Source organism: Diplotaxodon limnothrissa, linkage group LG4 (assembly GCF_057381915.1).
Source record: "Diplotaxodon limnothrissa isolate DT_005_m linkage group LG4, D_limnothrissa_male_GT1.1, whole genome shotgun sequence".
Lineage (NCBI taxonomy): Eukaryota > Metazoa > Chordata > Actinopteri > Cichliformes > Cichlidae > Diplotaxodon > Diplotaxodon limnothrissa.
In genome coordinates, this window is record NC_140599.1 from 25,230,136 (window position 1) to 25,250,297 (window position 20,162).

At 40.0% G+C, this 20,162-nt stretch overlaps 1 protein-coding gene across 2 annotated transcripts in view; it reads right to left on the reverse strand.

Annotated features, from left to right (window-relative positions):
- Positions 1–3,769, reverse strand: part of baiap3 (BAI1 associated protein 3) — a 40,125-nt gene extending 36,356 nt beyond the window's left edge. For both annotated transcript variants that reach the window (XM_085352670.1, XM_085352669.1), the window contains exon 1: positions 3,633–3,769. In XM_085352670.1, the coding sequence (XP_085208796.1) occupies positions 3,633–3,769 (137 nt within the window). The remainder of the gene's footprint in view (positions 1–3,632) is intronic.
- Between the last annotated feature and the right edge of the window lie 16,393 nt (positions 3,770–20,162).

Here is a 20,162-nt window from a genome sequence, read left to right on the forward strand (position 1 = left end):
TCAACCCTGCCGCCAGCGACTCCGAGATGTAGCGCTCCATAGCATCCCTCTCAGGCCGGGAGAGGCTGTACAGGCGGCTAGACGGCAGCGGAGCTCCAGGAAGAAGATCGACGGCACAATCGTACGGGCGGTGCGGGGGAAGGGACCGCGCCCGATCCTTACAAAAAACATCCCGCAGATCATGATAAACCCGCGGAACCATCGAGAGGTCCGGGGCATCCGACGGCGAGGCCGTGGGTGGGAGCGAAACGGGGGAAGCCGCAGCCCGGAGGCAGTTCATATGGCAGGCCACACTCCAACCTAGTACGGCACCCTTCTCCCAGTCGATATGCGGGTTGTGGAGGACAAGCCAGGGGTGACCCAGAACCAGCGGAGTGAGAGGAGCCTTAAACGAAAAAAAACAAATCCTTTCTGCGTGATTGCCAGAGAGAGATAATGAAAGGAATTCAGAAACATGAGTGATGTCAGGCAGGCGCTGGCCCGACAGTGCGTGAACGCGGAGGGGGCGTGACAGAGGCTCCAAGGCGATGTTCAGTTTGGCGGCGAGTGAGGTGTCAATAAAGTTCTGCTCAGCCCCAGAGTCAATGAGAACGGAGAGAGAATGAGAAACAGTCCGAACACGCAGAGTAGCCGGCAAAAGAAGCCTGGGGAGAGGGCTTTCACTCGACAGATCGCCCACCAGCACCCTCACGATCACTGGTGAGCGCGCCCTTTTGCCAGCGTTGGGCAGGAGGAGACAGAGTGGCCTTTACGGCTGCAATAAACGCACTCACCGGAGGCAAGACGGCGCTGGCGCTCCGCGGGCGACAGCCGTGAGCGCCCAAGCTGCATGGGCTCTTCCCCATCCCCGGTGTCGGCGTCACACGACCCATGGGCTGCAGTAGGGGTCCCACAAAAGTCCAGCGGGGCATGCCCCGAACGCGCGCGTGCGCTCCGATGTGCGCGCACCTGATCGTCCACCCGCATACACAAAACCAGAAGCGCATCCAGGGAGGAAGGCAGTTCACGGAGCATTAGTTCATTCTTTATTTCCTCATTAATATTAGTGAGCAATGCACTTTTAAGGGCCTCTTCCCCCCATTTCGCCTGTTCAGCCAAGGTAGAAAAGTCAATAGAAAAATCAGCCATGCTGCGTTTACCTTGTTTAAGCGCAAGCAAGCGCTGGCCGGCGGTGGCAGTTGTGGCTTTCCTGTCAAACACACCTTTAAACTTAGTAAGAAAGTCAGAAAAGGTGATGTCCGGCTCCGCCTGAAGCGCAGCTTGAGCCCAGGTTAGAGCACGGTCCTGGAGTAACTGGACGATATAAGCGATTTTCGCACCATCGGTAGAAAAGGTTTGCGGTTGCTGGCGAAACTGAAGGGCACACTGAGTGAGAAAACCAGCACATTTATCAATCTCTCCCGTGAAAGCCCTGGGAGTAGGGAGGAATCTGTCAACGTGAACAGGTGGCGCGACACTTACAGCTGGAACTGGCGCCTCCAACGGAGGAGCGGCGACCAGAGGAGCGGCCGGTAGCGGTGTTAGCCGAGCCACGGCCTGTGTGAGGTTCGCGAGCTCTGCTCGAAGGTGAATGAACATCTGCTCGTGGCGTGCCAGCATCGCGGCCAAAGTGGCGAGGGTGGGAGTCGAGACCGCTGGGTCTGCTGAATCCATTTCCGTGGCTGGATGATTCTGTCACGATCTGGTACAGGGATTCAAGCGCAGAGCGGTAAGGTATCTCCAAGGTGTGGTTTATTTACAGTGCAGTGCAATATATGTACAGTGAAGGGATCCAAAACTCCGGGGGGGGGGAAATCACAGGGTAACTCGCTCACGTCTTCTTCTCTCACACTCACACACTTTCCCGCAGCAGGGAGGTCGCAGGTCCGGGGGGGAATGTTAGGGGTACAATCATCCAGCGACGAGAGGATCTGTGTTCCAGCCTCAAATAGTGCTCCCGGTGATGATGGGTGAGTGTTGTCAGGTGTGTGTGTGGGCCAAGGGCGGGAGCCCACAGTGAGCTCCGCCCAGGCAGAGAGGGAGAAAACAGCAACAGCAATTGTAGCCTTGTGGGGCCGACCGGGCAGGCACGGAGACCATGACACTTTTACCCAAAACTGCCGGGTACGTCATTTTGACCCCAAAGGAATTAATGTAAAACTACTACTGCTGCACGCCTGGTTGCCTAGCAACATTTTGTTTTTACACATAATTAGATTTGAAGGCTGCTATAACATGACCCAAAATTAGATAGACGTTATTGATAACTCTGCATGCCTTTCTTCATCAAATCCTAGAATCTTCTCTGTGGTCTTCATCATTTCCTCCTCTCTGGCAATTCAATATTCAGTGTTTCCAAACCATCTCAACCTTGCCTCTCTAACCTTGCCTCCAAAACACTCAACCTGTTCTGATATACCAATTTCTAATCCTGACTGTTCTGGTTGCTCTCACTGAAAACCTTAACATCTTCAACTCTTCCAGGATCATTCATCACAGCAGGTCTCTAATTACTATCTTGTAAATTTTCACTCTATTCTCCTTCTCCTCTCTAGTGCAATGTCAGTTGCTTTATATGGTCGACACCAAGCATTTAAACACATCCACCTTCACTACCTCTGCTCCTTGCAGCTTCTTGTAACACCTGTCTCCCTCTCATTTACATAGGTATTCTGTCTTGCATCTCCTGACTTTCATTTGTCTTCTCTCTAGAGGATACCTCCACCTCAGACAGACCACAACAATGTCTATGAAAATACAGTCCACAGAGACTTAGCTCAACTGTCAGCCTATCCATTACCATTGCAAACAAAAAGGGGCTCCGAGGCGATGCCTGATGAACCCATCTGTCACTCCTATCACACACCTCTCCACTGCCTTGCTGTCCTCAAACATCTCCTGCACAGAATACTTCTCTACACTCCTGACTTCCTCATAGAACACCACAGATGTTCTCATGTTATCCTATCATATGTTTTCACTAGATCCACAAAGAAACAGCGCAACTCTTTCTGACCTCTATACTTTTCCATCAACACCCTCAAAGCACATATTTCATTTGTAGTGCTCCTTCTCAGAATAAAGCCATACTGTTGCTCACTGAACTCTTCTAACATATCTTTAACAACTCTTTCCCATATTCTCAAAATTTAACCAACTTAACCATTTTATTCCTTTGCACATCCTTGTTCTTGAAAATCAACAGCAGTACACTTCTTCTCCACTCCTCAAACATCCTCTGACTCTCCAACTTTGTGTTAAACAGTCTGAATAAAAAGCTCACTGCCCTCTCTCCTAGACATCTCCATCCCTGCACAGATGTGTTACCTGGGCCAACCATCTTTTTAACCACGTGATTCACTAACCTTCCTCCATCCATCCATCCATCCATCCATCTTTTCATTTTCATCATTCACGAGCTTCTCAATGTACTCCACCTTGACACTCTCTTCACTCGTTGGTACATTTTAATATCCCTAATTTGCTGCACATCCTTTCCAGGTCGATCTTTCTGCCTAACAAAAGTCCTTTTCCCCAGAGGTGGCGTGGAATGCGGGTATGGAAATCTTATTCTCGGTGAACATATATGATTGAATGTTTGTTTATTTGTTTGTGGTACTATTTGTACATGTATGTGCATCCGGCTGACTCACCTGCGAGGTAAGGGGTCAGGACAGTGTGTGAGGGGGCTGCTGGCAGTCGGAGGAGGAGGTTCCCTTCGGCTCCTTAGCGACTGGCTCCTCTGCACCTGCCTCAGCACACTACTTTTTAGGTCCAGCAGCGTAGTCATGATGTTTCACTGCAGAGTGGAGACAGGAAGCACATGTTAAGACTCTGCAACTCGCTGCAACCCCTGAGAGTTAGTAATTTGCAGGCTCAACTCTGGGAAGGTTTGTCATAATACATTTGATTTTAGGTACAAGACAATATTCATAAAACTACTTGTTTCTAGAAATACACTTGGTCTGAAGGCTTCTTTTAGTTTAATCAGCTGCATAATCACCCTCTTTCACCTTTAACATAATTATTCTCTTCCTCAACAGGAGCTGTGTTCTATTTCTGTCTGCACCTAACCGATGCTGCAGGGTATGCAATTTATCTTTCACCTTTATGTCTGGCCTGCTCAGAGCCAATTGAACCCTATTTTTTCCACTGCACTTTGTAAAAAAATATGCAAAACAAAAGAGAGAGTGGAAAAACAAGGCTGCATAAAAGTAATGGTCACAAAAGATGTTTTATAATTAAAAGAACCATAAAATATATGTTAAAAAAATAATGAGTTACGTAGAAACTAAATTTGGAAATGAATGTCTTAATTATAGACCTGGTCTTTGTGCGGATGTAATTTTATGCAATTCTACATCGTACTGCTAAAACAGTTCAGATTCCTCGAGGCGCAGACTTCGCTTGATCTTCTAGCGTGTCAGGAAACCAGACGTGAGTAAGAGGTAGAGATCTGTGGACTGGACTGAGTTTCCACTTTACTGGTATCTGGTATCTGGTTTACAATCATTTTAGGTAAGTGGTAGTTGGCAGTGTAATATCTGCATGAATGCCAGGAACAAGGATTTCTTAGCAGAACTTTAGCCAGATCATCACACCATGTTCACACTACAATATGAGCCAGCCTTAGCTTTTCACAGGCGTCAGTGAGCTATGGCCATCCCAAAACCTATAATGGGCTTAACATTTGTCCTTCTTGGGAATTAGTAGGTACTTATTAGGTACTAACAACTGCATATCACAAAACCGGCTGCTTTGACCCTGCTGCTTGCTGTTATAATTTGCTCCTTTGCTAAGTCATCCACATTTTTTCCTGCTTCCAGTACATCAAGTACAAACTGACTGTTCACTTTGTTCTAGACTAGGATTGTACTCGCTTGCAGACACTAACACCGACAGCTATACACACGTTAACCAAGTATTTGTTCCTGTTATACATTTTAGAAGTCAGTGTCTGCACAGGCTGTCACAATAATTCAGCAGGCACACATAAATTTTCATGGAGCTATGATTTTGACAAATATATAACACATAGACCTGGGCAGACTTTCTCTTACATACAATACTTATGTATCCCACTCCTTATCAACTACTATTGTATCAACATAATCAGTGTTATTCACTTCCTTTTAATTTGCTGCTAATCTGTCTAGCATGTATTAACCCTGCCTGCAGTGACTGGGGAAAACATCTTGCATAATCAAAACCAGTTTACATGAAAGCAGTAAATATTAATGTAAACGTAATTATTCAAGTTCTCATACCTGACCATTTTCGAAGAATTGATTTGTTTTTGTTTGTTTGTTTGTTTGTTTAAGCCACTTAATGTTGACTTAAAATAGACAAATAAGACAACTTAAAAAAATGATTTTTAATTCCTTTAGGCACGTTATTACTAGGTGCCTAATGCAAAAGTATAATTTGTTCTGAGGTATGCCAAATTACACAAGAACTTATGAGATCTTATGGAGGGATGAGTGCAAATTTGAACTCTTTAGTTCAAATGTTAAGCAGTATGTGCATGATCCACCCAACAATTCCTGATTTGATTGGCAACATATTCATTTTTCAGCTTAACAATAATCCCAAACATACTGCCAGTGCAGTAAACGGAAAGAAAAACACACAATGGAACACTATTGGTCAATAAATCTCTTAATAAATAAAGATTATATTCCCAATTTTCCTAGCAAAATATAGACAAATAATGGGTGGCTGATGTAGCTATGATGTAGCTGCACTTTGGGGGATTCAGCATTGTGTGATGAATGGGAATTTTAACATCTCGAGATTTTGCAACTTTTACACAGGATTGTTTTGCATTTCTTGGCAATTAACGTTATTGTTTTGTCGCTTAAATTTGATTAATAAGATTGATAGCAAGTGTTGCGTCTCTTAGTAAATAAGATGCTGGCAGCTTCAGCTGCTCTTCTTGGCTTAGCTCACAGACTGATAACTGTACTGGCTGCCTTTACCTTCTGTTTTATGTACATTACACAAAACAGATATTACGGAATGTGGTGACTAATGATAGGTGGATTTTGAGAAATCAGAGATTGGCAATTCCCTGTAGGTTGGAGCTCAGAAGACTACCAGCTGCTTTCTGTCGTTTTATATTCATTTTTGGGACAAGTGCTATCAGTCCTGTCATCTGTCTTTTGGCTAGAAAGTCAGGATCACAAAAAATTATTTATTAATTCCATCTGGGTAAAAAACAAAACAAAATCCCCTAAAGGAACTTAGTGATCTCAAACTGACCTTGGTCATTCAATTATTCTGGATGATGAATGTTTTAACTTGTAAATGACCCATTTGTAACAGCATTAATTAGACTTATTGAACTAAGGAGCCATTCATCAAGCTATGCCACACACACTACTGAAGCATTCAATGAGTGGACAGCTGAGCTACACAGGATGAAACCAGGTTGACTGTTATCTTTGCAAACAATAACTAAGAGTTGTTTGCATATAATACATTTAATTAAACAAGATTATGTCCAATAGTTAATTTCTTATATAGTTATTTCATAACATGACAGTTTTTTTTTTTAACAAATTCAAAAATGGCATCTGAGCATATATAAAGAAAGCTATCCTCGGGCTGTCATGAGTATGAAATATGAATTTAGAAATCTGAGCCTATGCAACATCCTGAAAGAGATTGGCACTGTGTTGCTAAGCGATTCTCTGAGACTGAGTAGTTCTCTCTCAAAGCCAATTGCCATAAAGTGAATTCTCATTTTGGCTTCATAGTGACTTTCAAGTGTAACTAAATTATATGTCCTAATAACAATATCATATGCTGTCACAGCTCCGTGCAGAGCCAAACAATCAAACAAATTCTTCTGGATGGAAATATCACATGCTGTCATTTTCACCATGTAAAGGAATAACACAAATATGTGAAGGAACCACAATATAAAGCTTAAAATATCAAGAATATCAAAAATCAGCTGTGGTTAGCCTATAACCACAGTTTGCTCCAAAACTATGGCACACAAAAATATTTTTTTAAGCTTCAGTTTTTTTTGTCTTAGTCAAGCAAAGAACTTCATTATGTATGTCGGAAGCACGTGCTGTTTATTAGGACTTAATCTACAAATGCTTGCAATTTAATATTAAAGTTAGGGTGTGGATGATTAAACATGTTTTATTTTTAATTGTGATTCTAGGCTCTAGTGATTATTTAAAAATACAATCAAGAGACGATGATTATCCTGCTGTATTTCATTTCCTGTCTTGTTTTGTAGAGTGATATCAGATGAACGGTTAACTCTTTTCACTCTATTTCCAGTCTTCAGTTTCACACACACTCTAACCAATTTCAACCTTGCTGACCAATTTCTAAAGGCAAAATATAACATCATATCAATTTGTTACTGATCCATAATAGGGGTACCGGAAAAATATCAATAGAGCATCATTTTGTGATATTTTGCATGGTGATATTCTTTTCATACAAGGACACTAAATATCTATATTTTATAAAATAAATTTAAATACTAAGAAAAAGAAGCCTCATCTCAGACACCACTATTGTGAGATTACGTTAGCAAATTGACTCGGCCCAAAAAGACAACCAAACAAACAAAATAAATCCAACATCGGACACACTTAGCTTGATAAAGCTAGCTCCTAATAATGGCTCAGTGACAGGAGTCATCAGTCACAATTAAAAAATAAATAAATTGGTGGCTAAATGGTAATTACATGGAATTGTTTTGGGGGTTTTTTTACATCCTGGTACCGATCACTACTTGTGGTGACTAAATAGGCTTGGACTGACAGCAATCCTCCTCAAAGAGATAGCAATTATTTGCATATCTCACAATCTAATTTATAAATGCAGACAGATTGCCAACATTTTGCTGTCATTCTGAATTAGTCTTTATCAATGAGGACAACCTAAGGGCACTCAACTCAACATTTATGGCAGGTTTTGCTGACAGTGTCATCAAATGAGACAGCTTTATCTTTTTGATAAAACAGATATTGACAAACTTTTAATTTGAGGACATCATTTGCAGTTGAAGAAGGTTACAAATCTCACTATATGTTATTGCAATACTTACCATACTGAAAAATGTCAAAATATTGTGATCACATTGTATTTTGTGGTAGCTGGTGTGTCTCACCTCTGATGTTAACATACTGGTTTTTCCTGGAGTTTTAAGAGTGGCAAGCAACAAAGTAAAATAGTCTTAAATGACCATATTAAGACCTTTTTTTTTTTTTACTGTGTTATGAATTCAGCACACGCCTTTTCTTTGCAGCATTCCACTTTGACCTCTCCTTAAAAGCCCAAACCATGTTTTGAACTGTTTACCTCAGACAGCACATGACAGGAAATGAGCTTTGGTCAGCAAGATTGATCTAGAGGATGTAAAAGTCATAAGGAGGTTTTCAGAGGTAGACATCTGGAAACGTGATTAATAGTTACCTGCCTGATCACCACCTGTCCTCCCTCTTTTGTGCCTGGATCAGCCACAGGGGTATACCTTCAGGCCTCTGCAGTTCTTATCTGTCATTCATTCACTTGAATTATATGAAAAATTGTGATTTAGCAGAATATTATTTGCTCAGCCTTAACTGATGTTGATTACCAAACTTTCACAGGAACACAGCACACTTATTAGCTGCCACATTTCTGAGCACTAACATTACATTTGTAATCACCGCAGCAGCAAAACAGCTTATAGTTGTGTTTACTTTTCATTTCACTCTTCATGTCAAAAGGCTTTACAATGATTGCAACCTCATTAATCACGCAGCTTGTATCTGTCTAGTAACTGATGAGGAGAGTATCAAGAATCCCCTTCACATCTTCCCATCGACACTGCTTATGGCTTTTAAATTTTGATGTGAAATTTGTATAAAAGGGACTGAGATTGCAGCTCCACCTGGATGAATGAGTGGCTTTTGTGCAACTGCAACAGTGTCTGTGCCACGAAAAACAGTGAAAGAAGAAGAGACAGAACACTCAAAAAAAGAAATGACAAGGACACAACGGAGAGAGGGTCTGATTGATGGAGAAGTTGTTTCAGAAGACAGTCAGACAGCCTCAAACAGTCAGACTCCTTTTCAATATTTGACAGCCAGTGTCTGCGCATCGACGAGAAAGAAACAGAGTGAGCCAGGGGAAGGGTTTGTTCTGACTTTTACAAGACACAATATCAACGTTAGAGGATAATTAGCTTGGTGGGTATGTGGGAAGAGATTCTGAGCTGATGGCACCCATTTTACTGGCAATGTTGATTTTTTTTTGTCTTTTTAGGATGGTGCTGATGAAGGTTGCCTGTTGAATTGAATTTGCTTACACCAAATGAATCCAGAAAATGAAACATACTGTATTTGTGTGTGTGACTGTCAGTCGGTGCACCAGGCCAACTGCACAGAGAGAGCAGCATGCAGTCGGCTTTCCGGTTCGGAGTAAGCCAGAAGCTCGGGGTAGAAGTTGCATCATTGACTGTGCCAAAGGAGAGTATGCTATCGATCCTGGAGGCTGGCATCTGTTGTCCACATGGAGAATTCACACTTTACTTTGTTAGACTCAAGCGTTGATACTTCTTCTCTGCTAGATAACATCAGTGTTTTGTTTCCAGTGCACCACAGAGGGAAACTCTTGGAATTTCCTCTACTTCGACGCACTTAGCAATTTTCGATGTTTCCCAAAATGGTAGCGATAAGGCGTAAATTTGCTGTTTTGAATCAGTGGTGGTGATTGTACATATAGACATGCCAGCAATTACAACAGGACTAATAAAGATTGCATGTTTTTAAAATGTAATTTTAACTCCTGACTATAATATCCTCACATAATCTTTCCTGGTCCTGGGCACTTCGAGCCAGCACTTAATTAAAACTAATTTTTGTTGTGGACTTGTGATTCTGTTCTTTTGGGAAATGAAACATTCAACTTCTATATTTTGTCCTTTGAAGTATTATATTGTTTGTTTGTGTGTTTGTCTTTCTTTGAGTTTTGTTTTCTATCCTTCTATCCTTGTCTTTCCTGTCCAGTCTGCCCTAGGCTTGTCAGTATGTCTGTGTGCCTTTTTGTCTCCTCTGTCGTGTCCCTGTGTTGGTCTGGTTTCTCAGTGTGCTGTCTTTGGGATCCCTTTTTAATTCTCATTCAAGTTTGTATGTCTTAGTCCTGATCCCAGTGTTTGTTATCTCCTATTTTACCTCCTACTTTTGCACCCCCTTGTCTCATTAGTTAGATTCAGTTCAACTGTGTTTTCTCAGATGTTTCCACTCTACCCCAATCTCCTCTTGTCTATTTATACCCTCAGTTTGCCTCTGTCTTTGTTGTGTCCTCCCTTGACATTTATCCCCATAGCAGACTTGTTGTTTTGGTTTCCTTGGTTTTTGACCTGCATTATTTTGTAGTTAGTTTAAGTTCAGCAATAAAGCTGCGTTTTAGTTTACCTCTTGTTTTAGAGTCCTGTGTTTTGATCCGACTCCTGCCTGCCACACAGCCAGCCTCGACAACACCATTATTTTTTTCATATTTTACAATATTTGAGTAAACTGTAAGACCTGCTATGATATATGGTTTAGAGATGGTGATGCTAGGGATATGGTGAGGAAGAGGAACCACTGCGATGACCCCTAAAGGAAGCAGTCGAAGAAGAAAAGTTATTCGTAATCGAATGACTTCCCGTGGTTTTGAGATTCTCAATGTTCAAATATGTTTGATCAGTAGGGTTAAGACTCCTAGTCCCCTACAAATGCAATTATTAACACTTATTTGTTTGACTTATATTGACATTTTTTTTGCATGATAATCAAAGACCACACTATATTCAAGTGGTGCTATAAATGAGGCATTTTTAGTTTGCTTCCTATTCATATGATACACTTGTAATTTACTAGGTTTCCTGGTTGACTGCCAAAAAGTAGCTTATAAAAGAAGCAATTGTGGCCTAATTTTCAGGGTGCTTTTTTCAAGAGCTTAAATGTTGCTTCTTCAGTGTTTGACAGGAAACAACAGTTAAGTCCTTCCAGTTCTTTACTGTGAGTTGTAGGTGAGAGGAAAGTGACAGTGAACAATGACAAGTTTTGCAGTTATCCAGAGATTTAAGCATTCGGAACAGAAAGCACAGTGCAGTGGAAAAAGAAAAGGCTCATGCTGAGGGTATGTATGGGATACTTTGTACTTGTAAAGCAAATATTTATATGATTTGTATAAAAAACAGATATTGCAAAAAAAAAAGTTTTTTTTAGTCAGTCAGTTAATATCACAAAAATAAAAAAATTAATTCAAGCCTAGAAAAATTTCAAAAAGCATTAATTGTAACATAAATGTTATGTTCCAGCTGGCTTCGTGTGCACTTGCCACTTGTCACAGCTTTATTGCAGAGCATCTATTTAACAGAGTTATGCTCTGTGGATGACATCTTACAAAGGCCACACAGCTGAAATACCCGAGGCATCTCTTTCAACTTCCACACTATGGCGCCACCAGTGGAAGACTTGCTCAGGCATCATATTATATCTACTACATGCAGACTGGCAAGCGTGGACTGTTGACAGGTAGCAGGCGCCGCAGAGCAGCTGTCTCCCAGGTGAACTCATTTCAATTACGGGAGTGGATTTCTCCCAGCTGATTTCACTCTGTCTCGGCTGTCAACCCATAGTGACAAAATGGGTCGACGTGCCACTATTGGTGTGGCGCCAGCTGCCAAGGAAACACTGTCAAAGCCAAGCAAATGCCTTTCTCACTACACTGGTGCCGAAATCAAGCCAGGGAAACACTGGCTCACCAGTGTCTCTTTCCTGTGAGATCCAATGAGCCCGGCAGCCAAAGGCGACTTGCTGATAGGGATGGTTAGTCTCTATGGTAACAGCAGCGGAAAGGAGTCGGTAAATACAGGTAAATGGAATTCTGCAAGGGCTGAAAAAAAGACCCTGGGTTTTATAATGCATTCACTTTAATGCTGCAAAATACAAAGCTGATACTGACATTACATTTGCCTATTTAGTGCCAGTCATTAGTTCACCTAATGCTCAGTCCTGAGAATATTTCAGTGTGACTCATGAGCTAATAACTACAGTTCATACTTTTAACTTGGTCCCATTTGATATTTTCAATTCTGTCCAAAAGACAGCGAAAGAATAAAAAATCAATAACCTCAAAAAAGTGTAGCGCGTTCTGCAATAGTTGATTAACAACAGCTCTAAAGAGACACCTCGATCAACATAGTTGAAATGCTATTACATTCCCCTTGAGTCGCTGAAATAAAAGGGAACAATTAACCATCCCTTTGTGGCAGTTTATGTAATTGAATAAAACAAGACGTGCTTATTTTGACCTGCATATTCCTCAAAACTTAATTTAAGCATGGCAGCTTACACATTCAGATCATATCATAACTCTAAGTAGATTATTCTGCAGAGTTGCCCGTGTTAAAAACCACCTTTAAGTCAAATCCAAGAGCCTCGTCACTGGAATGTTATTATGTGGCTGGCCCTTGGGGACACAAAAGGCTAAATGGATTAAACTGCCAGCTCTCTGTAATATCTTTTCAGTGGGATCAATGGGAAAAAGTGCAGACATTACATCGTAGTGACCTTTCCTGTATGCACCTGCAGATAACACCTAATCTATGATTCACCTAAAAAACACTGAACATTTAGCTGTCTATTCCCAGGAGCTAACAGAGTCGGTGTTGTCAAGGCACATGACAGGCACTCCGGCTTGGAAATTGATTGCCAGAGAAAATCCCAGGAATTGACGGCAGAGAGCTTTTGTAAAGGGCATCTGCAGCACAGTAAGGCAGCAAAAACCACTGACAGCCACGCACAAAATATAAAATTTAAACAATAGTGAAAATCCCTGCTTATTATACTACACACAATGCATCTTTTGTCACCCTGAAAGCGCTCAGCAGCAGTAACACTACTCTCAAAAATAGAAACCACTGACTTATTATGCAGCGGCAATAATGCTCTATAGTTTACGCAAAAACATCAATCTGCATCTACAAGACACTGAGCTACAATACGATTCTCTGAAGACATGCAACACTTCACAAAGGCTGTAATTAATGGCGTACTACCAAACATCTGAATACTCTGTTTGTACAGCATTACCATAACCTTTTGTCATGCCTCTATGAGTGTGCGCAAGCTGCTTTTTACATAGACAGGTTTGTGAGTAATAACCACTGAGGCCCTGTATGATAAAAAGAGGTAACGATTAATTAATGTCTAATGGACTCATGACTCTAAAGTGGGGCTATGACCTGCACCAGCAAGGCTCATAAGGAGATAGCTGAAGGGAGGCCACAGAGAGCAAGGAATTATGAACTGGAGATGATTTCTGCAAAATTGAGAATCACTATGTTTGTTTGTTTTTGTTTTGTTTTGTTTCATACACCACCAGCGCTTCGAGTTTTATACAGATGGTGAATAATGAGATATAATCCTTTTTATTACCCTTTTAATCTGCTGTACATGTAATTATTGTCAATATAAATAGCTCAGGTAAATTACCAGCTCACTATTGCTGCGGCTTTCACTGGGGAAAAAGACGCTTCAAGCAGAGAAGTCGGTGTTTGTGTGTGTGTGTGTGAGAGAGAGAGAGAGAGAAAGAGAGAGGGTGCGCTTCACATACATCTCTATGACAGAACATTGATTTATACATAAAGCTCAGTAAGCATTACAAATAAGCTCAATAAGCTTTAGAACTGACATGATTAAGTAGTAAAAAAACAAAAACAAATCAAAAGGTTTAAATCCAACTTACCTTTATCTTCCTGAGTGTGTGTGTGTGTGTGTTTTATGGGTGTGGGGCATTGTATCTATAGAAATTTGAAGAGTAAACAGCTTTATATCCTCAGCTCAATTATAAAAACCACATGCATAAAACATAGTAGTAATAATACTAATGATGATACCATACAATCATATCTACCTGTGAGAGTTTAAGGCCAACATAATTCTACTAAAATGAATATTTATTATTAAATGTATACCAGTGTTTCCTCGAGCTTCTGATCAAGCTTGCAGCACCATGTTTATGATCTGTATGTTTATCAGTGGGGGCAACTTTTGGCCATATGGCAGAGAGATTGTGCAGGATCTTTTTTTCGAGAAATGCCATAAATGCTGCCCAGTGCATAAATCCTCACGTCGTCCTTCATGTGCTATTCCAGTAGAGCCTACTTTCATATCATCAGTGCGTCAACAGAACTTTATCATCCTTTAAAAAGACTAATTTTAAATGATTTCCAACTAGAGGAAATGCAGATCAACAGGTGCCAATTTAACATCCTTATAAATGACGATGAGTCTGCAGCTGTGTGACGCATTTTTTTCTAATTTCTTTGGTTAATTAGTTTAAAAGGGGGATTTTTGTAAGGTGTTAAATGATTCAAAATAAAAAAAACACCTTACCTGTTTCTCCTGACAGTTTTCTCAGTGTCAAATGTTCTTTTGTTGCTGCGTGTCAGAGTTCCTGTGAATCAAAGCTCACTGCAGCAGGACGCTGCTTCCCTCTGTGAACGCGGCGCAGTCAACTTATGTGAAAACAACGTTTGGATTTTTTTTCTTATGACAGACGACAGACAAAAGCTCATTTTAGTCCTTCGAAATGCTTTCCTGTGCTCACGCTCCACCGATGCTCACTCCAAATATGGCCATAGGAAGTGCCGCGATACTTCAATGCCCTTGAATACGGTCGGATGTATGGCTATTAAGCATTGACCGTTTTGTGGACAACCGATCGTTAAACAAAGTGTACTGCGTAGATTGATTGTTACTGTTTATACACGAGTAAGTAATATGGCTGGCCGGGTTAACCGATAAGGAGAAAAAAGTATAAGGCAAAGGAAATAGAAACGAAACAGTCGAATCATTTATCGTGTAACATGGCCAACATTTGCTACCTCGACTTAAAGTGAAAATCAAAAATAAATTTAAAAAATGTAGGCTACATATTTTTATGTTAGTAATTTTATTTATTTTATTTTTTAACTTTTGAGGGGTGAGGTAGGTTTAGCAGAGAATTTGTTTTCTGATGACAAGTTGGGTAGAATACAAGAGCACCCTTTTCTTCTTCTACTTCTATTTCTCCTCCTGCTGCTGCCTTTAGGGTTCGGCCCAGCGTATAATCTTCCTTACTTTCACATCACCTCTATTATCTTTCACACCAACGTCCTCCATCACTATATTCATGAATTTCCTCTGACTTCTTCCTCTTTTCCTCCTGCTTGCCAGCCCCATCTTCAAAATGCTTCCCCCTTATATCCACTATCTTTCCCCCGCACATGTCCAAACAATCTCAGCCTTGCGTCTCCAACTTTAATTTCAGCTCAAACCTGTGCTGTCCCTCTGATCATTTATCATTAATATTCAAGTCACTTTTTTAGTCATATTCCACTTAAGTCAGTAAAATTACTAGTCTACTTTCTGTCCTTTAAATGAACGCTTTCCAACACTGATTTACAGTACAGGTATGTCTTGTCCCCTGCCCGTTTCATGCTGATTGTTACTAACCAAGCTACTTTAGTGAAATTCGGAAGTTTACATTGTTCACCTGAAGGCATCATTTGACTGTTGCTGAGGGATGTCGCCGAGAATAATCCTCTCAGCGGCAGAGGGGAGCAAGTTCAGCTGTCAGTCAGATTGAGATTCATGTACTTTTTTCTTTGCTTTGCTTAATTAGCTCTTCCGGTGCTCTGACAGCGTTGTTGCACCTAAACGGGACTTTAATAAAAGTAGAGTATGCCCTATGCAGAATACCAAAAAGGCATTAGAGGTTTCTCAAACTGAGGTCTCATTTTCATACAAAAAGACAATATTTCACTTTTTCCTTTTCTTTTCTTTTCTTTCTTTCTTTCTTTTCTTTCTTTTTTTTTTTAAATACAGAGTATTAGTTCTGAATGTACATTATGTGTTGAACATGAAATTTCTCCACAGGCAGAGCAATGTGGGACAGAGGGACAAAAGAAAACATGCTGCAACCAAAAAAATTCAAGTAGACTACAAATACACAATTGGATATAATGGCCACAGTAGGTAATCCATTATTAATAATCATTTCCCATTTAATTTAAAAATGTGGGATTAGTATTTAAATGATAGAAATAATCCTTTTCTTTATGTAGCTAAATTAGACATCTTGGCAATACGCCTGCTTTGATAATAAGTTCAGGGCCTGTTTTTCATTGCAGTAATATAATGTTACTCTGAGGATTAAATAGATAAAACACAGCATATGGGAGTCATTTCTTTTATGACACGTCAGAAATTTTCTCACACGACACACGAGTGAACGTGCATGTGCTTTAAACTGGCTCAGGAACATTAATCATACCATTGCTTTTTTCTAATTATAGATATCATAGCAGAAGGTGCAAGCAGGCATCATCTTGTAGCGTAGGACTGGCAATTCACTAATGTATACTATTCATCAGCGTCAACAAAGTCAAAGCTTATCTTATTAGGGGATTTCATTTATCACAGTTTACTGACAATAATGTACATAAAAGCCTGGAGCAGTTATTGTGTTACAATGGTTTTAAATTAAGTAAGAGTGACCTTTGTTTATAAAGCCTATAAAGCCCATAAAACATAGACATGTTTTATGGAAATAATTTAGCATATTATTTCAAATCACGGTAAACAAAAAAAAGTTTTTACATCTATTTTAGAGCCTCTTGACATTCCAATTAAAACCAAAACAATACCAGAGCACTTCAGCTGTATTTTGAGTAAACACATTGGCATTCAAGAACATAAGAGCTGTAGTTCAGTCTTCAAAATTAATCTTATATTTTGCTGTTTTTCTGCTCAAAGCCTTTCCTAATTGATACTTGATCACTGGGAGGGTCGTGATGGGATAATTGCCAATGTTAAAAGCCTGTTTATTTGATTTATTTATTTATTTCTTCATTTATTTTTTCTTTTCTATTTTTTTATGAGAGGTATTTTTTTCATGACTGATTGCAAGTGCCTCCTGTGAGTAATACAAAAATAGACTGACAAGGACTCCAAAGCTGGAGTCGGAAGAATAATATCAAAAGCCTTATCAAATCTACTAATGAGGAAAACCAAAAAGGTAGACTGTTCCTTGATTTTGATGTATTTTGACATCATTTTAAAATCTAAGAAAAATCAAGCACAGGGCTTTTCCTGTCTTGAGTGATAAGACACATGTGACCCTGTGCCTTGTTTCCATGGACACATCATTAGCGAACTTCCCCAGCTGGCTCCAAGTGCTTGAAGTATTGGTGGCAAATAATAAGAGAAGGATTTTTCAAAAGGAAGACAAAAGCAAAAGTGACTTTCAAAGTCCAGCACTTGAAGAGATTAAAGTCCTACAGATGCCACATGATTGAGCAGTTATAGTATATATTCAATATAGTCTTGGAATTTAGTGCATTGAATCATTTCCTTCCATTGAACGAGACCTTGCACTTTCTTGATGAGAACTGCACTAACAACTTCAGTTTTTTCAACCATTATAAGGTGGTTAAAATACACTTCCTGTAACTGTTACCTTGAAATCCCCAACCCACCCAACAGCGTCATATTCTCAGCACATATGTATATTAGTTGTAACATCGTTCTCTGTACAGATAAATCCATTATACATTGCATAAAGGGTGTCCAGATCCAGTAGGTACGTACAGCTTTATTGATTTTAAAAAACAATTACTGGGATTACAAGTTGGATTCTTTTATTTTCTCTAATTCACACAGGGTTAAAATTTTACGTACAAGCTAAAATGTATACTTACTCCCCACTAATATTTTTGCTGAATGTCCCTTAGAAAGTTGTACCTTGACCAGACATTTTTGGTAGTCAGGAGTAAGCTTCTGAATATATGACCACTCTTCTTGGCAGAATTGAGTTCATCTAAACTGGTTGGTTTCCTGGCAGGGACCTGTCTTCTAAGCATACATTTTGAACAAATTTTCAATAGAGGTGAGGTTAGGGCTTTGCAAAGTACCAGCAAAACATCCCTAGAGCATGATGCCACTGCAAACATGCTTGAAATCGGAGGTTTAAAAGCCTCAACTGCACTCCTCCAAATATATACCTCTTGTCATTGTGGTCAAATAGCTCAATGTTTGTCTGACCATAAAACATTTCTCCGAAGTGCATTTGGCTTTTCCATGTGGATAACTGCGAAACTGAATTTTAAGATTTTTTTCTTGGTCTGCACCCTCAGTTTATGATGATAAAAAACTGGCTTCACGTGGGAGATGGGACGCTGGTGTTCTAGCAGTGTCCAGTTCTTGGCAAGGTTGAGTTTTGGTGGTTTCTAGGTTGTTTCTGAAAATCCTTAGCAATTTTATCCAAGGGTGACAGTTTGTGTCTTCTTCCAGACCTGGGCAAAGTGGTGACACATCCAAACTTTTACTTCCATGCTGCCTTTTTATGCTGCCACAGAGAAAACTGCCAATTGGAGTTCGTCACGATCACGAATGAGAATTTAATAGGTCTTAGCCTTTATCTGCAGCAGATGAACAGTATCTGAAAGTCACATTTTTAAGAAGGATGTGACACAGAGGACCTGAGAGATGCATCTGTCCCTTCATTTGACTCATGTACTATTCACGAAAGCCTCACCAGAAATGGTGTCCATGGGGTGGCTGTCGAGCAATCATTCTTAAGAAAAGAAAACAGGGAGAAAAGACTGATGTGTGCCAAATTACTCAATAACTGGACAGGAAATCAGTGGCAACAGCTCTTATGAAGTGATGAGTGCGAATGGGAACTTTTTGCTTCAAGGAGACAGGTACAGCAGAGAAGATCGTGGTCTGGAGCTGCATTTCACTCAGTGGTATTAGGGACATTGTCAAAATTGGTGGAATTATGATGCCACACCATCTGGAAAGTAAATGATTGGCAACAGCTTAGAGAGAACAGAAAAAAAAAGGCAGCCAGCATCAAAATAGGCCTGGAAAGGTTTTCCTAAAGACTACTTAAAGAATTACTAGAAACCTTCTAAAGAAAATTTAGCCTGTGTTGGAGAATAAAAGTGATCATACAAATTATTGGCTTTAAAGTACTTTAGAAGTGCACAAACTCTTTTTTAAACTACATCTATATACTGTATTTCTATGTACGACAAACATCTTTCAATAAATTACTGAGCCTAGTTCTCCTTTTTCTAGCAAAATATAAATGAATGAATAGGGTGGGGTGGCTCGGACTTTTTTACACAATGCTTTATGCTTTATTTGAAAAAAAAAAAAGAAGCTCACATTTGGCCCTGTAATCTCTGTAATCTTTAAAAGGATGGCTGGAAGTGTCACCCTGTTAAGGTTAGTAGCAACAATGTTACCTGACTGTTTTGAGAGCATCAAAAATATCCAGCCTGAGTTAAATTATAACCCACAAAAACACATGTACAAAAACACTTCACAAATAACAGTCAGTTTGACAATGTAGCTGCTACTAACTAGCTAAGAGTAAAATGCATATGACCCTTTTCAGACTGAACACAACCGATATCAGATTTGACTTGGACACAAGGACATTAGAAAGTCTGACTAAGCAGCTTTTAAATAAGATATTGCTGCATTTGGAGTGATAAATAAAATACAATCTTCTCTCACAGTCACGACAATGTATTTTATCAGACATATCCTGCGTTAATTATTTTGATTCTTTGTTTGAAAAAATGTACAAAGATATGGACAACCATATGCTAGCATGGCCATACAAAATTCACACACGTGTAGATATACACATACCACCTTCTAATATATGTACTTCAGTTACTCAGATAATCAGATAAATAGGCACACTTGTGGCTCTCCTTTTCCTTTTTTAATGCTAGTTGCACCTCCTTCAGGCACAATAGTGAACTGAAAGTAATGCATGTTGAGACAATTGCTTCCAGTGTGTACACATCTTAACAACTTAACACTCAATTCTGAAATACCCTTCCCAAAGCCCTGGTCTCAACCCTACTAAGTTGTGTTGTAAATTGTGGACAATGCTTAAAAGCCAGGTCTATACCAAGAAACCAGCCAACTTAAGTTTTGCCAAGAAGAGTGGTCACTTATCCAACTAGAATTATGTCAGAAAACTGGTTATTAGCTACCAAAAGTTTCTGGTTGAGGAACTTGCCAGAGGACATTTAACCAAATATTAGTGCTGGTGTATGTATTTAGAGCCTGTATGTTTACTTTTGACTCTTTGTGGATTAGAGAAAATCC